This window comes from Branchiostoma floridae, chromosome 7 (assembly GCF_000003815.2).
Source record: "Branchiostoma floridae strain S238N-H82 chromosome 7, Bfl_VNyyK, whole genome shotgun sequence".
In the NCBI taxonomy this organism is placed as follows: Eukaryota; Metazoa; Chordata; class Leptocardii; order Amphioxiformes; family Branchiostomatidae; genus Branchiostoma; species Branchiostoma floridae.
The window spans coordinates 2,452,493-2,472,723 of record NC_049985.1 but is presented as its reverse complement, the minus strand read 5'-3'; the positions used below and the strand labels follow the sequence as shown (position 1 = coordinate 2,472,723).

The 20,231-nt window shown below is 43.2% G+C and overlaps 1 protein-coding gene across 1 annotated transcript in view; it reads right to left on the bottom strand.

The window, feature by feature from the left end:
* LOC118419289 (E3 ubiquitin-protein ligase HERC2-like) overlaps positions 1–20,231 on the bottom strand; it is a 117,410-nt gene that overhangs the window by 46,147 nt on the left and 51,032 nt on the right. The window contains exons 44-62 of the mRNA XM_035825635.1: positions 19,607–19,788; positions 17,417–17,567; positions 16,602–16,801; positions 15,953–16,177; positions 15,221–15,377; positions 15,075–15,140; positions 14,029–14,285; positions 13,114–13,483; positions 11,743–11,813; positions 11,246–11,341; positions 10,506–10,670; positions 9,106–9,220; positions 6,639–6,749; positions 5,808–5,916; positions 5,056–5,192; positions 4,457–4,644; positions 2,252–2,308; positions 1,771–1,911; positions 514–816 (exon numbers count right to left, since the gene is read on the bottom strand). Of these exons, the coding sequence (XP_035681528.1) occupies positions 514–816; positions 1,771–1,911; positions 2,252–2,308; positions 4,457–4,644; positions 5,056–5,192; positions 5,808–5,916; positions 6,639–6,749; positions 9,106–9,220; positions 10,506–10,670; positions 11,246–11,341; positions 11,743–11,813; positions 13,114–13,483; positions 14,029–14,285; positions 15,075–15,140; positions 15,221–15,377; positions 15,953–16,177; positions 16,602–16,801; positions 17,417–17,567; positions 19,607–19,788 (3,101 nt within the window). The remainder of the gene's footprint in view (positions 1–513; positions 817–1,770; positions 1,912–2,251; positions 2,309–4,456; positions 4,645–5,055; positions 5,193–5,807; positions 5,917–6,638; positions 6,750–9,105; positions 9,221–10,505; positions 10,671–11,245; positions 11,342–11,742; positions 11,814–13,113; positions 13,484–14,028; positions 14,286–15,074; positions 15,141–15,220; positions 15,378–15,952; positions 16,178–16,601; positions 16,802–17,416; positions 17,568–19,606; positions 19,789–20,231) is intronic.

Below are 20,231 nucleotides of genomic sequence, written 5' to 3'. Positions count from 1 at the left end.
AATCCCGCTACCATGAAATGAAATCCCTGCGAACTTAAGTGCATTTACAGTACCTTGGAGCCCCTGGGCCCTCCCAACTGATCCTTATCGTTCCGTCCCCAGCCGAACACTTTGGTCTGTATGTGTTACTTTTCCTTTACATTGAACACCTACATTTGTATATGCCTTTAGGCCCTCTTAACATTTTGTACAGTATAAAAGACTGATGTACCTTGGAGCCCCTAGGCCCTCCCAACTGATCCTTATCATTCAGTCCCCAGGCAAACACTTTGGTCTGTATGTCTCCCACGTTACTGTGCATGCCTTTGAGCCCTTAGGCCCTTCTATTCTAACATTTTGTACAGTATACAAGCCTTATGTACCTTTGAGCTCCTAGGCCCTCCTAACTGGTCCTTATCGTTCAGTCCCCAGGCGAACACTTTGGTCGGTATGTCTCCCACGTTACTGTGCATGCCTTTGCGCCCTTAGGCCCTTCTATTCTAACATTTTGTACAGTATACAAGACTTATGTACCTTTGAGCCTCTAGGACCTCCCAACTGGTCCTTATCATTCAGCCCCCAGGCGAACACTTTGGTCTGTATATCTCCCACGTTACTGATGCTCCCCGCCCGCTTCCCCCTCGGTCCATTGCTCCTCTCATCCTCCACTTCTTCCTCCTCCTCCTCCTCTTCATTGTCCGAGGCCAGGAAGGAGATGTTGGCGGCGATGTCTTCGTCGTCGGCGCGAATCCGACCGACCACAGACAGGCCGTGGATCTTACAGTCTATACCAGAACTCCGGCATTGTTTGATAGAAATCTCGAGGAATCTGTAATACTGTGGGGAAATCAATAAATTAATCAATTAATCAACCAATCAATCAATACATAAACGATCCAACTAACTGCAGACAGGCCGTGGATCTTACAGTCTATACCAGAACTCCGGCATTGTTTGATAGAAATCTCGAGGAATCTGTAATACTGTGGGGAAATGATAAACAATCAATCAATCAATTAATCAATTTATCATCTAGTACAAGAGATGGCCCGGATCCGACCAACCACAGACAGGCCGTGGATCTTACAGTCTATACCAGAACTCCGGCATTGTTTGATAGAGATCTCGAGGAATCTGTAATACTGTGGGAAAAAGGGGTAATCAATCAATCAATCAATCAATCAATCGTCTAGTATATGAGATGGCCCGGATCCGACCAACCACAGACAGGCCGTGTATCTTATATAATTACAGTCTATACCAGAACCCTGGCGTTCAATCAATCATCTTGTAGTGCACAATATAGCCCTTGTCAGCTTGAGGCACTCTTCCTACTTCTGTGGTTTGTAACCTTCTCCCTGCTGCCTAACTCTGTTAGTGCCAAACAGCTTCTTCAGTACTTTCGTACTTCCTCAAAGAATCACCAGAGGGCGCTGGTGCGCTGTACCCACCTCTGTGATGTCCTGCAGCAGGGTGACCAGAGTGTCCGTGGCGCTGACATGGACCATGCAGATCTCCTTAATTTTCTCTCATGACACTACAAAGAATCACTAGATGCCGCTTCTACAAAGATGGCACTTCCACAAAGAATCACCAGAAGGCGCTGGTGCGCTGTACCCACCTCTGTAACGTCCTGCAGCAGGGTGACCAGAGTGTCCGTGGCGCTGACATGGACCATGCAGATCTCCTTAATTTTCTCTCATGACACCATAAATAATCACTAATTGCCGCTTCTACAAAGATGGCACTTCCTCAAAGAATCACCAGAGGGCGCTGGTGCACTGTACCCACCTCTGTGACGTCCTGCAGCAGGGTGACCAGAGTGTCCGTGGCGCTGACATGGACTGTGCGGACCTCCTTGAGGTTGGAGAGGAGGTCTCCGCCGGAGATGACCACCAGGCTCGGCATGTAAGAGCTGTCTGCAGGGTCCACCTGCACAAAATGGCAATTCATGTGGTTAGGGTTGGACAGCCATTTGTTATGGTAGACATTGTAAGAAGGATAACATTTTCAGCACCAAGGAGAGACTACGCTGGGCCTCCATCCGGGTGATTTGAAGTGAATCACCATCTCCCAAAAAGAGCACATGCACCATCGTACACTGGGGCATGTCCCTACTCTTTTTTAAAAGGTTTTGCGGGTTCCATTTAACATCCCATCCTCAAGAGACTAGTGAGTTTGGTCTGGTCTATAAGTCTGGTCTAACGCAGCTTGTATGTATGGTACAAAACTGGTGCGGTAGTTTACCAGTTAGAAAACAAAAGAAACTTACCTGCATGCGCAGGCGGTGTACAATGATGTCCGGCTGCAGCTCCAATCGGATCCAATGCTGAAGAGAAGGAGACAAGAAGTGTCCAGAAGTTTAAGTCATTACAAAACTCGGAAGTCATCAAGCCCGTGACGTAACATCACATCTCCTAATTCTGCAAGGTACTAGTACTCGAAGACCGCTGCATTAAGAAATCATATGTACCAATGAGAACCTTACTTCAGCAAACTGTAAAATCAAGAAGAAAGTAATCTTGCAGATGTTCAGGGCAGATTTGAGAAGATTGGGAAAAATAAAGCATCATTCAGGGAGAAAACTGACTCCCTTTCCAAGTAAAATCCCACAGCTGTAAAGGCCTCTCAAAAATGGCCTGTTTGGGGAGAAAGGAAGTACTAGGAGACCACAAACAGCTTTCCTTGTCTCTTTCCTTGCCATTTTAATAGCTTAGCTCTCTTCTTTGCATTCTTTGTTAGCCAATTTGCCTTTGCCTTACTCCCAAGCTACACCAGAACTAGCATTATAAGGCCTGGTGTTAAGGCCCTGTCACACAGCATGAAAATTGATTAGCTGACCAATCTGCAAGCTTTAAACATTTTCGGTGGTCAACTCTCGACCATTGTGTAAATTTAGGGATCAGTCGGATTTTTGCAGTTAACCAAGCCCCGTTAAGTATGAGAGGTTTTTGGGCAGAAAAGTTTAGCAAAACTCTGTTGATTTTTTTAAATTGTGGGACTATCTGGTGATCGACGTATTTTCTGAAGTATGCACGTGCCCATGTTCCACTGGCTTCCTGGCTCTGCTTTGAGGTCTTCTTCACAGTTTCTCAGCAATAGCCTCAATAAAAAGTACACTCTTAGACTTTGCCAACAACTTTTTGGATTTTAAAAAGTTTTCAAAAAGTGCCTACCGGTACTTCAACTGAGAAAATATGGCACAGCTGAAGCTGGTCGACTGTGTGACAAGGGCTTTTGGAAGAGACATGAGTCAGAGAGGAGGTTACCTGTAAAGGAAAACCGTGTAAGGAGCACCGGGAAGGTGTATCCTTCTCTCGCTCCCCACACGCACACTAAAATGCACACAGAGACAGAAGACAGTGAAGCTACCAGGTTCACACACAAGAACGGGTGCAGAAAATCACTATCTAGGGTTGTAAGGGGGTTGTAGGAGCGTTCTACATATACATGTACTGTGTTGTAGATCTGATAAAACAGGGTTTGAAAGACTACCTGCACATGCAGGTTAGTAAACTTTAAGGTAAAATGGGAGCTGTACAGACATTTCTGATGCCTACCTGCACCAACCCTGTGACTCGTATGAACATGTATGTGTTCACTATGATAATTGTCACCACCTGTCAAGAATGGAAATGGTTTCTAAACAGTTTGATTCTTAGTTTGTCAAATCTCTTTTTCCAACTGGTTCAGGTAGACTTACTTATCCATTTTAGACTTTGCATGTTACCCGCACCAGAGTAAGTATGCAGAAAAAAAAGGATTTCCAACCCTGTAACATCAAAAACTACATGTAAATGGTGAGACTCAGTGTAATAAGGAGCAAGGCACAGGCAAATTGTGTTAAAACACTGAGAACCAAATGAATGTTCTTCCTTTCACAAACATGACAATTTAGTTTTGACTTTATGTTTGTACTATTTGCTTTCATTGCAATCCTGCATATTAAAGTAGCGCTAGACATAAAAGGAGCAATCCAAGGCCACCAAAAGTTAATTTCTTGGTTACAGGATTTAAAAAAGATAATACACAATAATATTGGAATATTTACATTGAGACTGAGGGGAAATTCTATCCCTCAATATCAGGGGATGGACATTTTCACCAGAGCCCTCTGTATTTTGTCATGTCCTATAGCTAAAATTTTACAAAAAGTCAATGTGTCGCGAGGCCTGGTTCTTTACCTAATGCTCGAAATACCCACTTGCACATTTGAAAGACTTTCTGCTTCTGGGGACCATAGGAGCATTATACCGGCTAGTACAAACAAATTAGCATACTTTCCCCTGCGAGCCACTCAACTGCCAGTACGACCCCCTCCCTTCTATGAGCTGTGAGGCCTAGTTTTCTTGCGAGGACATGGTGAGGTTGCCCATTATGATTTTACCGAAAAATTGCCCAAGAAATGAATAACTAGAAATTAAATTGATGTGGTCTAACCTGATGAAAGAGGAGATTAACAAACAAATTAGCATACTTTCCCCTGCGAGCCGCTGGACTGCCAGTACGACCCCCTCCCGTCGATGAGTCGCGAGGCCTGGTTCTCCCGCGAGGACACGGTCAGGTTGCGGACGCAGCGGGACCACTCGTCCACCAGCGTCCCCGTCAGGTTGGTTCCCTTCTTGTGGTACTTCCCTGGTCGCCCTGCTGGCACTGGACTGGCTCCTGTGGAAAAAAGGGTGAGAATTTTTTCAAATTATCTCCAAATTTACCAGGCAACAGAGGTTAGAGGGTTCCAAGAAAATCTTGGAATGAGTGTGTTAAGAAGGACAAATGTGTCAGTGTGGACTCACTGGACAGAGCCAATTGGAAGTGCTGCGTGAAAACTAGCCGACTGCTGCCCACCCGTGTGTCAGGGACCAATGCAGCAATATAATCAAATATTGGATGTCTTGGGATTTCCATGCAGGCCGTGACAGAACCAACCACAGACATGGGTCTAAACGGCCATTTTATGTAAGAACACAGCTGAAGTTTGTAAGACGCATGCACCACCATCCCAAGAATGTTATCAGTTTGCAATTATATGGCTATCGTACGACAAATACCCCACAGATGAAAGTGATCTAGTGTTACCTGGCTCTGTGATCCTGACAAAGGGATGTCTGTGGTGTTTCTTGGTCTTGAAGCAGTTCTCGCAGTAGTCAAAGTCGTCGCAGGTCTTGCACTGGAAACGGGGGCCGTTAATAGGGAACATCTGGCAGCCATCACACCTGTAAGGTAAAAGAGGTCATTATGTTGGTGTGTTACGTCGAAGGGCAGCTATACCGGCTAGATAGATACAGAATCTGATACAGATGTTTACCTTAATGGAAGGGCTATACTCCAAGCAAATAGGGTGAATGACCTGTACCAGACGGATGTCACCATGGTTACTGGAAGTGTGTCAGACACCCTGTGGTGTTTGATTACATTATGTAGCAGGTGGTAGGACAGAGCTGGAGGGGCTGGGCATCATACGTAATAAATTTGTTTGAGTAAGAATAAACAGTTTCTTAGATTAGACCATGTGAAGGTAAACAATACATATTTGCTTGCAAATTTCTCTTTCTAGTTGCAATTCATATTGCAGAATAAATAGTACCTCAACAATCAATAAGTTGGTATAATGGCATTCTTTATTTGCTAACAACATTGAAGTTCCTACTTTCATGTAACCCCAAAAACAGGTTGGCTCCAAATGGCTACCTTAGACTGGAGGTTAATTTCTTGATGTGTGCAGTTAATTTCATTTATCAAAGTTAATTCTATGCTAATTCTATTCTATTTCTCAAAGAGTAGCTCCAGGAAAAATAGTTCAGAGTAGTGAGAAATTAAGTTGAACTCACGTGACCCCAGGATGGCTGCTAGGCACAAGTTCCATCTCTGAGACCAGGCCTGTCCAATGGGACTGCTCGGGGAAGTCTACTGTCACGTCCTTACCGTTCGAACTGAAGGCTGTGAGGAAGTATGCACATGTAGCTTGATCAACTTCATCATCATGATTAGACTTATCTGACTAATCTTTCTACCAACAATGTTGTAACAACATGAAGAGACAGGAAAATGAGAAACTGTACGGAGAAATTGAGGAACAACTACATGTACATGCATATTAGGTACATAGATTGCACATAGACATGTTCATCATACCGGGAAAATTTCCCTCACTTTTACTGAACTCAATATAATGAACAGTGAAATATGATTCATAACATAACAAAGATTACCAACCTAATAATTACAGCCCTTTATGACCTTTTAGTAGCATTTTCACAGACAGAGGGTCATTACATTTCTAACTATTGGGCAACACAAATGCATGCTATTAGGTCGGCCAACTACTCTCTCTCGGCAGCCAGGGACCGAATTGCGAGAACCTTACAATGTGCTGGGTTATATCGCAAGGGTCTACAGCGAGCTGCCAGTCAGCACCACTCATGTGACCTCAATACCACTGTGTATACCACTGAAGCATTTTTTTTTAATCGAAATTTAAAGAAAAGACCTGATGCACCAAGTAAAGACCAACGTAACATTTCCGGGCTCTTTCCAGAAACATTCTCATTTGACAAGTAACAGTAGCCAGTTTTCTGATCAGGACGTGGGCTCACTAACAACTGAACTGTAGTTTTTAAGTGAATTTCAGAAACAAACAAAAAACATAATGTCCCACCCACCTGTGACGACCCCGATGCTGTTGTGGGTGACAGAGCCCCACTTGTACTTGGGCGTGGTGACGGAGCGCTTCACACGCACCTTGTCTCCCACCTTCACTGCACTGCCTGGGGCTGGGGAAGGACACAGCATGTTCATGATTTAAATAAATAAATAAACAAATAAAATGATCAAGGCCCAGTCCCTCTGTCCCAAGCTGAAAATTTGCTTGATGAGATAGACAAAACTGTCATCCAAAGCAATCTGAAATTAATGACTGAAAAGATATTTTCATCAGGTAGATTTGACAGTTTCAACAACAAATATAGTACTCTCAAACAATTGTGGTACATAAAAATTCTAAACCAGGAGACAGCCCTGATTTGGTTCAATAAAAATTGTTCATAGTGACATCATTCCAAGATAAAGAGTTGACTTTCACAAAATGACGAACTAACCAATTTGAAACCTAAGAGTTACAACTACCTGCAGAACTGCATGGCAGCAAATTCAGTATGTAACAGTTACAAGAGTGTCTCTTCTTTTTTTTTGGCATACATTGTACCATGTACAATCGTTGCGCAATAAAGTTCTTCTACTAAAGGGTGTATGTTCCAGACCATTAGTTATATTTCAGCCATACCATAGGTATGGTGAAATATATTGTATTCGTAATGTTTCTTCTTTCTTTCTTTCTCCTGTCAAATCTTCAGAACACGGTATCTCCGTTGTTCCTCAACCGAATGACTTGAAATTTGGCACAAGGGTAGAGTGGGCCAATACCCTCGGACGTTTTTTTTTCATTTTTTCCATATCTGTCTCTTAAATCATTTTATTAAGGTTTTTTGGTCATCTTAAGACCAAAACTGTATATTTGGGCCCCCTGTACCCTGGTATTATAACCGAATGAGCTGAAATTTGGCACAGATGTGCCTTGATAAGTCCCCCATATAGATTCAATATCAGTTTTGGTGTACAGTATAACGAAATGCTTATTTTTGCGATTTTTTGGTCATTTTTTTTACCAAAAAAGGACACTTTTGGCTCCTGTACCTTGGTTTTAGAACCAGATGACCTGAAATTTAGTATAGGAGTGCCCTAGACATATGCGCACATGGATTCAATAACACTTGAGGTATACAGTACAACAAAATGCTTAATTTTGCGATTATTTGGCCATTTTATGACCAAAAAGTACACTTTTGGCTCTTGTGCTCTGGTTTTAAAACCAAATGACCTAAATTTTGGTAAAAGGGTGCACTAGATATTTATTCAAATGACACATGTATAATTTTTGTCATAGACTACGTCAAAATGATATATTTGGGGATTGTTTTGTCATTTTCCAATAGCCAGAGCTATATTGTGAGTGACTCCGTCACTCACAATAGCAGATTGCACCTACTGGCATATACGTCTATTTAATCTAATCAGATAGGTAACCAATCACTTAGCCTGAATCTATATCCTAAAGAGGGGGGGTGGCAGCCAATCAGCGAGCCCGGTGTTATCTGGAAGAGTCCATTCTTATACGGAGGGGTTCATTTTTTTTAAAAATTCATCATTGGACTGGTGAAGTCTTTCAGTGGATGTATTTTTGGACAGGTCTATTTTGCAATTTTACAGAATGTGTGCTGGAAGAGTCTATTCTCGCACGGAGGAGGGATTTGTCAAAATTCATATTTTGGACTTTGGTGACTTCTAGTTTGTCAAAGTCTTTCAGTAGGGTTATTTTTGGACTGGTCTAATTTGCAATTTTACTTGGGTGTTCTGGAAGAGTCCATTCTTGCATGGAGGGGGCTTTTTTAAAAATCCATTTTTTGGACTTCAGTGATTATGTCAAAGTCCTATTTTAGCGGATGTATTTTTGGACTGCCCTACTTTACATGGGAGAGTCCAATTTTTGCACACGGAAGGGTGACTTTTTCAAATTCAGTTTTGAACGGGTCATGATTCAAAATTCAATTTTTAATGGAAGTGTTTTTAGACTGGTTTATTATACCTTTTCATGCACTGGGACCTTTTTTGCTAAATTCAATTTTGGATTTGGTTTTTGAAAATGTCGGCCTTTCTAGTTGTACATGCATGTGTACAGATACTACGTATAAATTGCCTTACCTGGGTTAGAGGAATGCCCCAACAGTTTCACATGGATGTACCGTACCCAGTATGTGTGGGTATAGCCCTGCCTTACCTGGGTATGTGTGGGTATACACTGTAGCTGTGCCTTACCTGGGTTACTGGAATGTCCCAACAGCTCTACATGGATGCTTACCTGGGTTAGAAGAATGACCCAACAGTTCCACGTGGATGTACCGTACCCAGTATGTGTGGGTATAACCCTGCTTTACCTGGGTGTGTGGGGGTATAGCCCTGCCTTACCTGGGTTAGAGGAATGCCCCAACAGTTGGATATACCATACCCAGTATGTGTGGGCATAGCCCTACTTTACCTGGGTATGTGTGGGTATACACTGTAGCTGGGCTTTACCTGGGTTACTGGAATGCCCCAACAGTTCCACGTGGATGTACCGGACCCAGTACGTCCCTCCCTTCAGCTGCCAGTCGGCCTGCACATTCAGATCATGGAGGCCGTCTCGGTCCAACTAAGGGAACAGGAAGTTTCACAGTTTACTCATTCAACAAGAAGTAAAATTTGATTTATGTTGGCATTTTTATTGTACATTTGTATTTGGGGAAGCTCAGATAATCCAATACAAACTGCCCAGGCTGACCAAATGTCCTGAGCTTACACATTTGTACACTTGTCATTTTTTCATTAATATTTGATCTTTAAAACATGATCTGAGAGGTGCATATCTAGAAATCAAGAAATTATAATAATAATAAATAATACAACATACATGAATAACCAAACTGAGGCAATTAAATGTATATAAAACCAAATCACCAAACCATAGTGATAAAAAACAAGTACGATATGGTTAAAGGTAAGGCTAAGAGGTCTGTTTATAGCAGTTTTGATTGTAAATTTGTTTTTGCTCTCAGCCCCCAGCAGACTGCCAACATGGCTGTCGTTGCCGGGGGTCCCTTGGATGTCTTCACATTGCCATGGCAACAGCCAGGCAATGCTATGAGCGCAAGGATGGCATCATCATCGAGCAAAGTACTGTAAAGTTTTTGTGGGAGACACTGGGATTTGAACCCAGGACCTCTGGTGTTGTGTGAGTTAGTTGTGCAGAGTGGCTGGAGAGTGGAGCATTATCCGTGTGAGCTACATGTGAATTGTCTGTGTATTGTCTGCAGAGTACAAACCTATGACTGACAGAGCAATGTTGTTCTTTCCTTTCTGTGCTTGAAGCATTGTCATAACGAAATTTACATTTCAATAGACTTGTTGATGAGTAGTAAAACAAACTTCTGACTTTCCTGCCAAAAAATAATACTCTCAAACTTCAACAGTCAATGTACAATTAAAAAATCTCTGCATCATATATACATGTATCATATAGTAAGGACCATCAGTGCTGGCCAATGTGACCAGTTATTCTGGTCTCTTAGTCTCTTAGATAACTGACAAAAGCATTTGAAACCCTGTCTACAGTGATCACCTGTTCATGCAGAACAGATATCATTGGTCTAAGTGGTCTTGTTGGGCAGTTTTTACGGTAATACTGTCTAAAATTTCAATTTTACTTGTAAACATGACATATACTTCCAAAAATAATTTCATCAGGTTGCTGGGTGTTAGGATATTATAGAGTTTTCTTTTACACAACCAGTTAATATCACCTGCTGATGTTTTGATGCCTATCAGACACCTTCCATAGAAATATCAGCAGGTAATGTTAACTGGTTGTGTAAAAGAAAACTCTACTATCCTAACAACTGTAAAAAATTAGTAAAAGCATTTGAAGAAGTGATGGTTACCTTGACGACCCGTCCGATGTCCCCTTCGTGTACCTCCTCGTACGTCCTGCAGCAGCGCACCATCATCCCCACCTGGATGTGGTCCCGCACGTACAGCGCGTAGTCATCGTTACTCAGGAAGTCTGACCGCTTCTTAAAACTCCTGGAGTCTGTGATGCCATAGGCCTTGAGAAAGATAGGAAGGACTATGTCATTGTATTGACAAAAGTATAGTCAAGGCTTAAGCTTCTTAACTGCAAGCTACCGACTGTATCCAGAACAGACAGTGCATATTAAGTGCATGTGAATCATGTCAGTCATGACATTAGACTGCTTCTTAAAACTCCTGGAGTCTGTGATACCATAGGCCTTGAGAAAGATAGGAAGACACTGTGATCATCATTTTGGCTAAAGACGGAAATAATTGTTTGAGTTTTTATGTCTTCAAACAAAAAAAATTCTTGTAAGAACATTGCAAAAAATCTATTGGTATACAAAAAAAATGTACCATACTATGTGTCTTAAGTCATATGTTCAACCTTCCTGATCACTTGGATTTCATGTCGAAGGCAACTTCTTTTTGGGGCCAAACTTTTTTTCTTTATTCACACTCTCTCATCAGCTTTGGAGTTCCCATAGGATGTCAGCCATACATGTATAATGAAATCAACATGGCCTAACTATGAATTGATACAAAAAAGAGGTAAAGGCAGTCCAATAAGAAACAAAAGTAAGACAAAGTGAAGACATGGTTGACACACCTCTAAATCCTCCAGTTCCTCAGCTTCCGACTCTGACTCAGAGACGATCTCCCCCGACGACAGACTCCCCGCATCCTCATCAGACAGGTCTGGCACCTAGGTCAAGATTTATTCAATTTATCAAACATGGCAGCCTAGGGGCTGAACTGCGTTATACTCACAAAGAGTCATGCACATCTTCACTCAACATCTTAACACATAAAGTCACTTACATCACATTTAGTAAAATCATCGGGACTGAAATAGCTTTGCTTTAAGTGTGTCATAACATCATGACAGTTTTCATTGTCGACAGTTACAAGTGATAATATAAAACTATAAAAGATAAAGCTCATTGGTATGTGACTTTTTTTACATATCATTTTTGCAATCTACAGTATACATTTTCAGCTGCTTTGTACGGTTTACAGCATGGCCAAAAACTTTTTTTTGGGGGGGGGAGACGGTCACTTGCTCAACAAGCTCACAAGGTAAGGAAGAGGAGAGTTTTTTGGTACCTGTATGTCAGGGTGCTCCAGCAGCCAGCTGACCAAGGCCTCTGCAGCTGGTGTCTCACCTGAGGATGTCGCTGCAGGTGAGAACGAACAGGTGTTAGCCAGGTGTATTCGCAAGTCATGGATTCCGAAGTGTGTAATGTCCCCATGCAAGTCATGGATGCGTGTGTTGTATCCATGCAGAGAAGTCTTTGTTACTTCGTGCAACGTGAACAAAACAACTCCCAACTCCTAACAGTAACTTTGGTTAAAAACTTTAACGTTCATGCCTAGGACTTTACCACCCCCGTCAAAAGGGTGCCTTTTGGCCCCTACGTTTGTACTACTTAGTACTTAGAAAAATAAGGTTAAAAAAAGCGAGTCTATGCAACTTATAATACTATTAAGAACTACATAAAAAAAGGCAGATAAAAAAGAGGATGCCATATTCTAGCAAGCACTACATACGCTAAAATTTCAAGTTGAACAATTTTTGTTCTCTAGTTGTTAAATAAAAAAAACCTGGATGCAAACTAATGTTACATGTTACAACTTGCATAAAAACTCAACAACTGTCAGTAAAAAGATTATTAAAAAAAAGAAGTCCATTCTGCAACTAAAGATAAAGAAGCATGCAGACAAGAGCCATGCAAGTTCAGCAAGCATTGCTGGTCCACTTTCTGAAGTGTGATGATGCCACAATAGATCCCAAGACACCATTCAACTGTAGCACCTTACTTGCTTCTGAACCTCCTGAGGGCATACACTGTACTGTTTATACTTCTGAACTCCAGATAGAGGTGTAAGAAATGTACTGTACGTGTTTTCTCTGACATTGTTCTGCCAACCTTTCAAATCAACCAGTGATGGCACCAACTCAATTTTACAGTCTTTGCGAAGAAAAAAACAAACCACAAATTTAGAAACTGCTCTATTTTGATTTCAGGACATTTTTTTTGTAAACAGAAGATCAGGCATCTGTGGATGGTTTAATCATTTTGGTAAAAAGCTGTAGAATGAGGCTGCCAAATTCCTGCCTGCTGTCATCTATTACAACATTCTTTATATTTTGAATATACCCTGTACAACCAAGAGTTTTACCTAAGGCAACATTTTGGTATTATACTACAGTCAACAAAACATTGATTTAGGTAAAACACTTTGTTGTGTAACAAGGACTTTGTTCTCCATGAGAACAGGCAGGAAGTCAACAAATAAATGAGCGTAGATGAAATGATGCACTCTCATTTGTCTTCGAATATGAATGAACAAGAACAAATAGATGAATGTAGTTGAGAAGTTGCATTTTGTTTGTTTTCAAATATGAAGGAACAAAAACAGATTGATGAACAACTGTAGCCCCAGGAGGTTCTGCTCAGTGATTGGACACTTAACAGCTTTGTCTGCATCCTTCCCCGACTGTAGACAGGGCAGCGGAGCTGGGAGCGTCCGACTCACTCAGTGACTTCAGCGCAAACTCGACGTTCTTCCGCGGAAAACCCATCTCGATCAGCTGCTGGACGACCGGCACTGGGGGAGGGGGGCTGGACTTTCTCGTCTTCTTCTGCTTTTGGTGCTGCTTGGAGGGTATGACGGGGGGAGTCTTGGCGCGCTCCTTTGGGGAGGTGCTGAGGATGTTGCTGATAGTGGTGTTGGGGGAGGTGTTGGAGTTGTTGGTGACGTTGGAGTTGGAGATGGGAGGGGGGAGGGCGCAGGGTCGGCTGACTTCTGCCGCCAGGTGCTGGCACACGGCTAAGGCAGCGGCCTGTGAGAGAAAACAGTTCAGATTTGTTTGTTTCACAAAACAAGCCTATATGGAAAGTAGGGATGAGTCCCGGGACTGGGTACTGGATTCAATACTGTGAAATGTGTTTAGATATACTGTACTGATTGCTGTGCCTCAATAGACTTCACTCAAGTATTGGTCCTGGTCCGGACCTGGACCTAATTGCTTGTGAAAACTTGTGAATGGGCAATACTCAAAACAGTGGTCCAATTTTCTACAAAGGAATCTGTTTGGCAGAGTAGCCGACTCCCACTGGCATTTTAGATCCTGTCTTCATGTAAACTATGTAAATTTGACTGTAGAAACTTTGAAGAAATGACTACAATGTATAAACTGTACAACTGTACTTTGCTTTTGTTATTTTCAGGACCCGTCAAGAACCAAAACCTCTGAGCCGCTGCCAATATATACTGGTCATTTTCTACTCGGTCCGCTGATTGTTTTCAGGTACATTTTTTTGGACCGGTCCAAGAAGAAAAAAAAACGGTTTTGAGTCTTTCATTTGAAAAATTAACACAGTTTACCTCTAGCTCCTGTCTTGCAAATATGGCTTTGACAGGGGAGGGCTGGGTGGCAGCAGACATCAGCTGCTGCATTAAGGTCACAGTCTCCTTGGGAAGGCCCTCCTCCTCTGACCCGGGGTCGGCCGGAGCGGTGTCGAGCGTCGAGACCAGGGCCAGGATCCGACGCAGGTTCTTCTGCTGGTGGAATAACACGCCGGACGCCTTCAGGAGCCCCAACCGGACCTGCTGTTTCCTTAGTAATGTTCTGTTGATGACATCTGCAACAAATGGGTCAAAAATAGAATTAGCTAGTGTATTACACCAAAGGTAGTTATACAAGCAGGTTCTTCAAGCCATATGCCTTCAGGAGCCTCAACCAGACCTGCTGTTTCCTCAGTAATGTTCTGTTGATGACATGTGCAACAAAAGGGTCAAAAGCAAAGCTGATGTGTTATGCCTAGTTTATGATAGAGATAAAATACAGGCAGACCTGCTGTTTCCTTAGTAATGTTCTGTTTATCACATCTGCAACAAAAGGATTGAAAATGAAATAAGTCTTCAAATGTGAAAGGTCTGATAGTAATTTTGGCTCTTAGGAAGCCATAGAATGCTCCATTTTAACTTAGAATTATCAAAAACTCCGCACCCTGGTAAGGAGAACCCTATCTCCCCCATTGCTTAATTGCAGTGCTCCCTCTTGCAATTTTCTTTCACAAAAACCCCTGTGATTGATGTGAATTTGTTACACAGTTTCTCGCATCTCCTTGGTGCTGAAAACTGTGCTGCTTCACATTGGGTTTATTGCAACGAGACGACACTATTATCAAAAAGGAGCATGAAATTCTTGAAAGGCACTGAAAGCAAATGTAACATGGGTGGCTGCAAACGCTTCAACTGAAGCAACTGACCTTCTCTCGTCTTCTCTAATCTCGCTGTGCCAGTTTCTGGACTGCCCCCCCCTCCCTATCTGGCTTGAAGCCTGCGGTGCACTGGTGGCCAAGCTAACCAGGGAACCCCAGTTGTACTATGATTACTACCAACAAAGATGAGTTTCAATGACAACTGACCTTCTCTTGTCTTGTCCGCTGTCCCAGTCCTAGATTGGAGGCCCCCCTCCCTGTCTGGCTTGAAGCCTGCGGTAGCCAAGCTAACCAGGGAGCCCCAGGTGTACTATGATTACTACCAACACAGAAGAGCTTCCATGACAACTCACCTTCTCTGGTCTTGTCCGCTGTCCCAGTTCTGGACTGGCAGCCCCCCTCCCTGTCTGGCTTGAAGCCTGCGGTGGCCAAGCTAACCAGGGAGCCCCAGGTGTTGAGGATGGCGTCGGTCATGGGCAGCTTGTCCACACTGAAGCACACTTCATTCACCTGAGCAATTACAAAACATAGTCTTTTTACATGGTATTTTGACCTTATTTGTTCAACAACTGATATGCAGCTCTTACTGCCTATGCCATTAAGTTAAGAAATGGTAGATTTGGGCAACAATGCATGTACATAGAGGTGTATCTCTTCGATAGATAAATAATATATACATTTTGTATGGCGCATTCTTTGAAATGCTCAATATGTGACTTACACTAAAAAAAAGGGATTAAATTTAAGAATCATAACCTCTTCCTGTAGCATGCAAATCATGGCTCTTGCAATGTTTTTAGAATAATCATTATCTATGATATAATCAGAGTGTGAAACGATGTAATAAGAGTATGGAATAATATAAGTACTGTATCTTTATTTGGGCAATCTTGCCCCTATGGCTCACAATTCCATATATGAGATACTCAAGTTAAAATATCGTCTTGTAGTGTTGACAGTGAACAAATAGAGAAACAGCTAATTAAACCGTAATCATTTTTATGTCTCTCCCAGCTTCTGAAAACAAGTGTATCCAAATTTATGTAAGTGTTGAATGGAGTATCTGATGGAAATAACTGACTTACCTTGCAGAGGTTTGCCAGCTTGCAGAGTTTCGCGGCCTTGAGGTCGTGGAACTGCACCACGATTTTCCCGTTCTGACGGATACCCGACACCGTCCCCACGCCCCACTCGTCGTGCCGCACCAGCCCGCCCAGCCTCACTCTGGAGTCCACCGAGCCAATCACGGCGAGGACGGCCAGGACGGCTCCTGTTTGGCTGATGGTCACCTGACCCTCCATCTCAGACATCTGTTCAATGGAAGAAAAAAGTCAAAACATTTTCTAATTTTTTTCTAACTGAAAAAAAATAATAAAAAAACAGGCAGAAAAGTTGTCAATGGAAAATCATTGGAAATTACAATAATACATGTAATACAATTTCTGTCGTGTCTAGAATGCTATGGTATATGTTTCTTGCTGTCATTTTAGGATCAACTTTCAAATTTTACTTGCAAAGTTTAAAACAAATTCTTAAGCAAGAACTATTACAGACATTTTATTTATCTTCTAACACTTACATGTAGATGTTAAGAACATATGGATATTTTTACATATGTAAACCTACAAAAATAATTGGGTGCACTGGTGCACCCACAGAAAAAAAATTTGGGTGCACAGCTCCAACTTTGGATGCAAAAAGGGGCACAAGTATTTCAAGCCCCGAATCCCTCACCTGTAGTGGTTTTGGTTTGTTGCTGACGATGTCTGCGATGACGCTGAGGTTACTGCTGATGTAGTCATTTATGAGCCTGTTCCAGGAGTCAATGCCGTGGAGCGTTCGGAGTAGCGAGACCAGCTCCTCGGCTACAGTGCTGCTGTGAGAGCACGTCAGGGCCACCTTGGGCCGGGGACTCTTCTTCTTCTTACAAGTGTCTGGGGATAAGGAATGGGTTAAGACGTTAATTGAGCGATCGGAGGAGCGACACCAGCTCTTCGGCCACAGTGCTGCTATGAGAGCATGTCAGGGCCACCAAAACTAAACAAACTGGGTGTGATATTTTCTTTGCCCACCTTGCGGGGCAGTCTGCATATGAAAGTGGCATGTTTCTGCAGAGGTTTTACAAAATTTAAATAATGGCCTGCGGAATTTTGCAGAACTTTTTGCAAAATTTGGTGCGTATTTCAAGGACTGTCCTGTATGCATACTATAAATGGAAGGAATGGACAAACTTAAGGATCAAAAACACAACCTGCAATTTGTGGCAACCTGCATTTGTACCTATGGCTTAAGGAACAGGGTCAATACTTCATTCCCTTGGAGCAAAAAAGAAAACCTTACATCCTTAAGTAACTGAAGAGATCTGGAAGAAATTGCTTTTTTATACCCTAACTATGAATGCAAGAGAGCTGAAGACAAGAGCTGGAAGAACCAGTTTCTACCAGACCTCTTCAGTATCTTATTACCTGAATGTCTAACCTTGATTGACGAACAGATTGGCACTGCGCGAAGCAACATTTGGAGTAGGAAGGACTTCTAAAATGTAATACCTATAGCTTGCAGGACGGGGTCAGCATTACACTGCATCAGCACGCTGCCCAGCAGGCTGAAGAGCTGGTTGATGATGTTGTTCATCTGCTGGCCCTGCTGACTCAGCTCCCAGGACGGCAGGACAGAGTGGAGCAGTCTCAGGCACAGGACCTGTAGTATGAGAAATAACAATTAAGAGATATAGATTATTAAGATATGAAAAAATGTATCAGCCATCACATGACAAGAGAACTCCTGGAGCTCCCAGGATGGCAGGACAGAGTGGAGCAGTCTCAGGCACAGAACCTGTAGGGTGGGAAATAACAGTAGACAGAGATATTACCCAAACACTAAAAAATCTATCAGTCATAATATGACAAGACAACTCCAAAGCTCTCAGGACGGCAGGACAGAGTGAAGCAGCCTCAAGCACAGGACCTATAGGGTGGGAAAATAATAATAAACAGAGATATAGATTACTCAAGCATTAAAACATCTACCTAGAAGAGAACTGCTGGGTTGATAAAGAGACAGAGTGAAGCAATCTCAGGCACATAACATGTATGATTGGGAAATAACCAGTGTTCTCGCAAGGCCTTTTCAGCATAGCGGGCCGATACGCTGTGGGCTGGAAAAATGACGCTGTAAAACGCCCGCTACGCTGCTTTTTCATCCAGCGTAGCGGCAAAAAAATGGGGAATAAAAGAAAAATATCGTAGTAAAAATACATAGGCACGCGCCAAGCACGCGCCTTCGCTGTTTCAGGAAGTTATCAACTCGAAGGGAGGTGTTTTACAGCACCGGCCCGCCGTACCGCTGTCTCACAGCCGGCAGCCCCTCCCACCCCTTGCGTTCCCGCGCGCGGAAATGTAAACACAGACTCGAGAGGGCCTTGCCCGCACGTGATTAGCGGGGTGGGATCTCTCCCCGGAACAGCCGATGTGCGGCGTTGATAAACAGAGGCTGTTACTCGCGGCAGTTGCGTCTTTCTTTTTCAGTACGGAAAATAGAAGCAATTATTTCTGACACATTTCTAGAGCAAGAACGGGTCGCGTTCCAAAATTTCCTGTTCTAAATTTTGCGTGTACCGCCCTGCGTTCGTGCCAAAAAAATAAAAAATAAAATGAGTAGCGCGTGTGCTGCGAGTGATCAGTGGGGTGGGCGGAACAGCCAGTTCCTGGGGAATGTCCTTATTTGGGGAGCTCGGTTGACCAACATAGGCTGTTACTGATAGTTGCGTAATTTTTATTTCAGCGCGGGAAATAGAATCAATTCTTTCCGACATAATTCTGGAGCAAGAGTGGGTCGCTTTCCCAAAATTCCTGTTCTAAATTTGAAGCTCTGTATCGGCATTCGTAAGATACAAACCATCGTAAGTTTGTATGTAAAACCCGGGCGTTAGTTTCGCCGACAAGCCCCGTGTGGCCCCGCCCACAAACCGCCAGGGCAGTGTCGGCATCTTTCCGATTTGATCAGAGGGCCGCCAGCTATCAATCAAACGCGGCTGTTGTTTACAGTTTCAGTCATGTGCCGTGTACAAGTTTACAGCGCGCGAACTTCATGCTACGTAATATTACATTCCTTGGACCTTCTTTCCCACAGCGGTGCTTCTACGAAATATTTATTAGACTGTAACACTGAGTCCCACATGTTTTAAAGAATGGAATCTGACGCGGAATAGCGGTTTTTACCGGGTATTTTCTTGAAACATGTCCGTGGGAATATCGTCTAAACTCTAACGGCGAGGCGGCGACGCAGGGAGACCGTCAACAACAGTCGTACGACACGGCGGCTAACAGCGATACTAGCGCTATAAACAAGCGCTTCAACTTCGGATGGCAACCAGGACAATATTTTTAAGTACTGTTGAGCTGAGTAAAGTTTGTTGTTTATGAGTTTTTAGTTGTCTGTGAAGCTTTGACCCGAAATATTGTTACGTCAAACTGCTGAAGAGAAGTTAAGTGACTGCTGCGATTATCGTAGATATGGCCCTAAAAAATGATAGAATAAGCCTTCTCAATAGCCTAAAATGCAAGAGCTTCCGGGGGGCTTCGCCCCCCTGGGTCCCCCCAACGGGGCGCTGCCCCTGGACCCCGCCTGGCGAGAACACTGATAACAATTAACAGAGATATTACTCAAACATTAAAAAATCTATATCAGGCATCCAAGTAATACCTAAGGTAACAGTCTCATACAGTAAACGGTCTGACCTGTCTAGTAAGTGCTGTATTGAGAGGCTGCTCCCCTACAATCCTGAGCAGTAGGTCGATCCACTGCGGCGTGCTGAGGGCGTGGCAGACGGTGGGTGACGTAGCGATGCTGCGAATGAAACCCAGCGTGGCCCAGTCCCTGTGCTGCAGGCAGGCGATCGTGCCACTGTTGGACTGGGCACCTGCAACAGAATACAAATGTATAACATCTTTAATCAGTTTTGGAGTTCCCAGAGGATGTCATCCATATAATCAAATCAACATGGCCTTACTAAGAGTGAGGACTAACCATTCTCCTACGCAGAGACATCCAAAGGCGCTAGCAAACTGCCTCTTGTCTGTACTCTGCTATCTCAACCGTCACGATCAGTTCCTGACCGCCCTGCTAATAAATATTAATGAGCTTACCCTTATATATGCGAGATCCCTTTTGAAAACTGAAAAGTCCATTCTCTGATTGGCTGACAGCTGGTTTGTGGCAATGCCCACAGGAACTGATCGTGACAGTTGACATAGCACAGTACAGTACAGACAAGAGGCGGTTTTACTAGCGCCGTTGGATGTCTCTGCGTAGGAGAATGGGACTAACGAGCTTACTTTGTTCTCCGATAGCTCCACTCTAGAT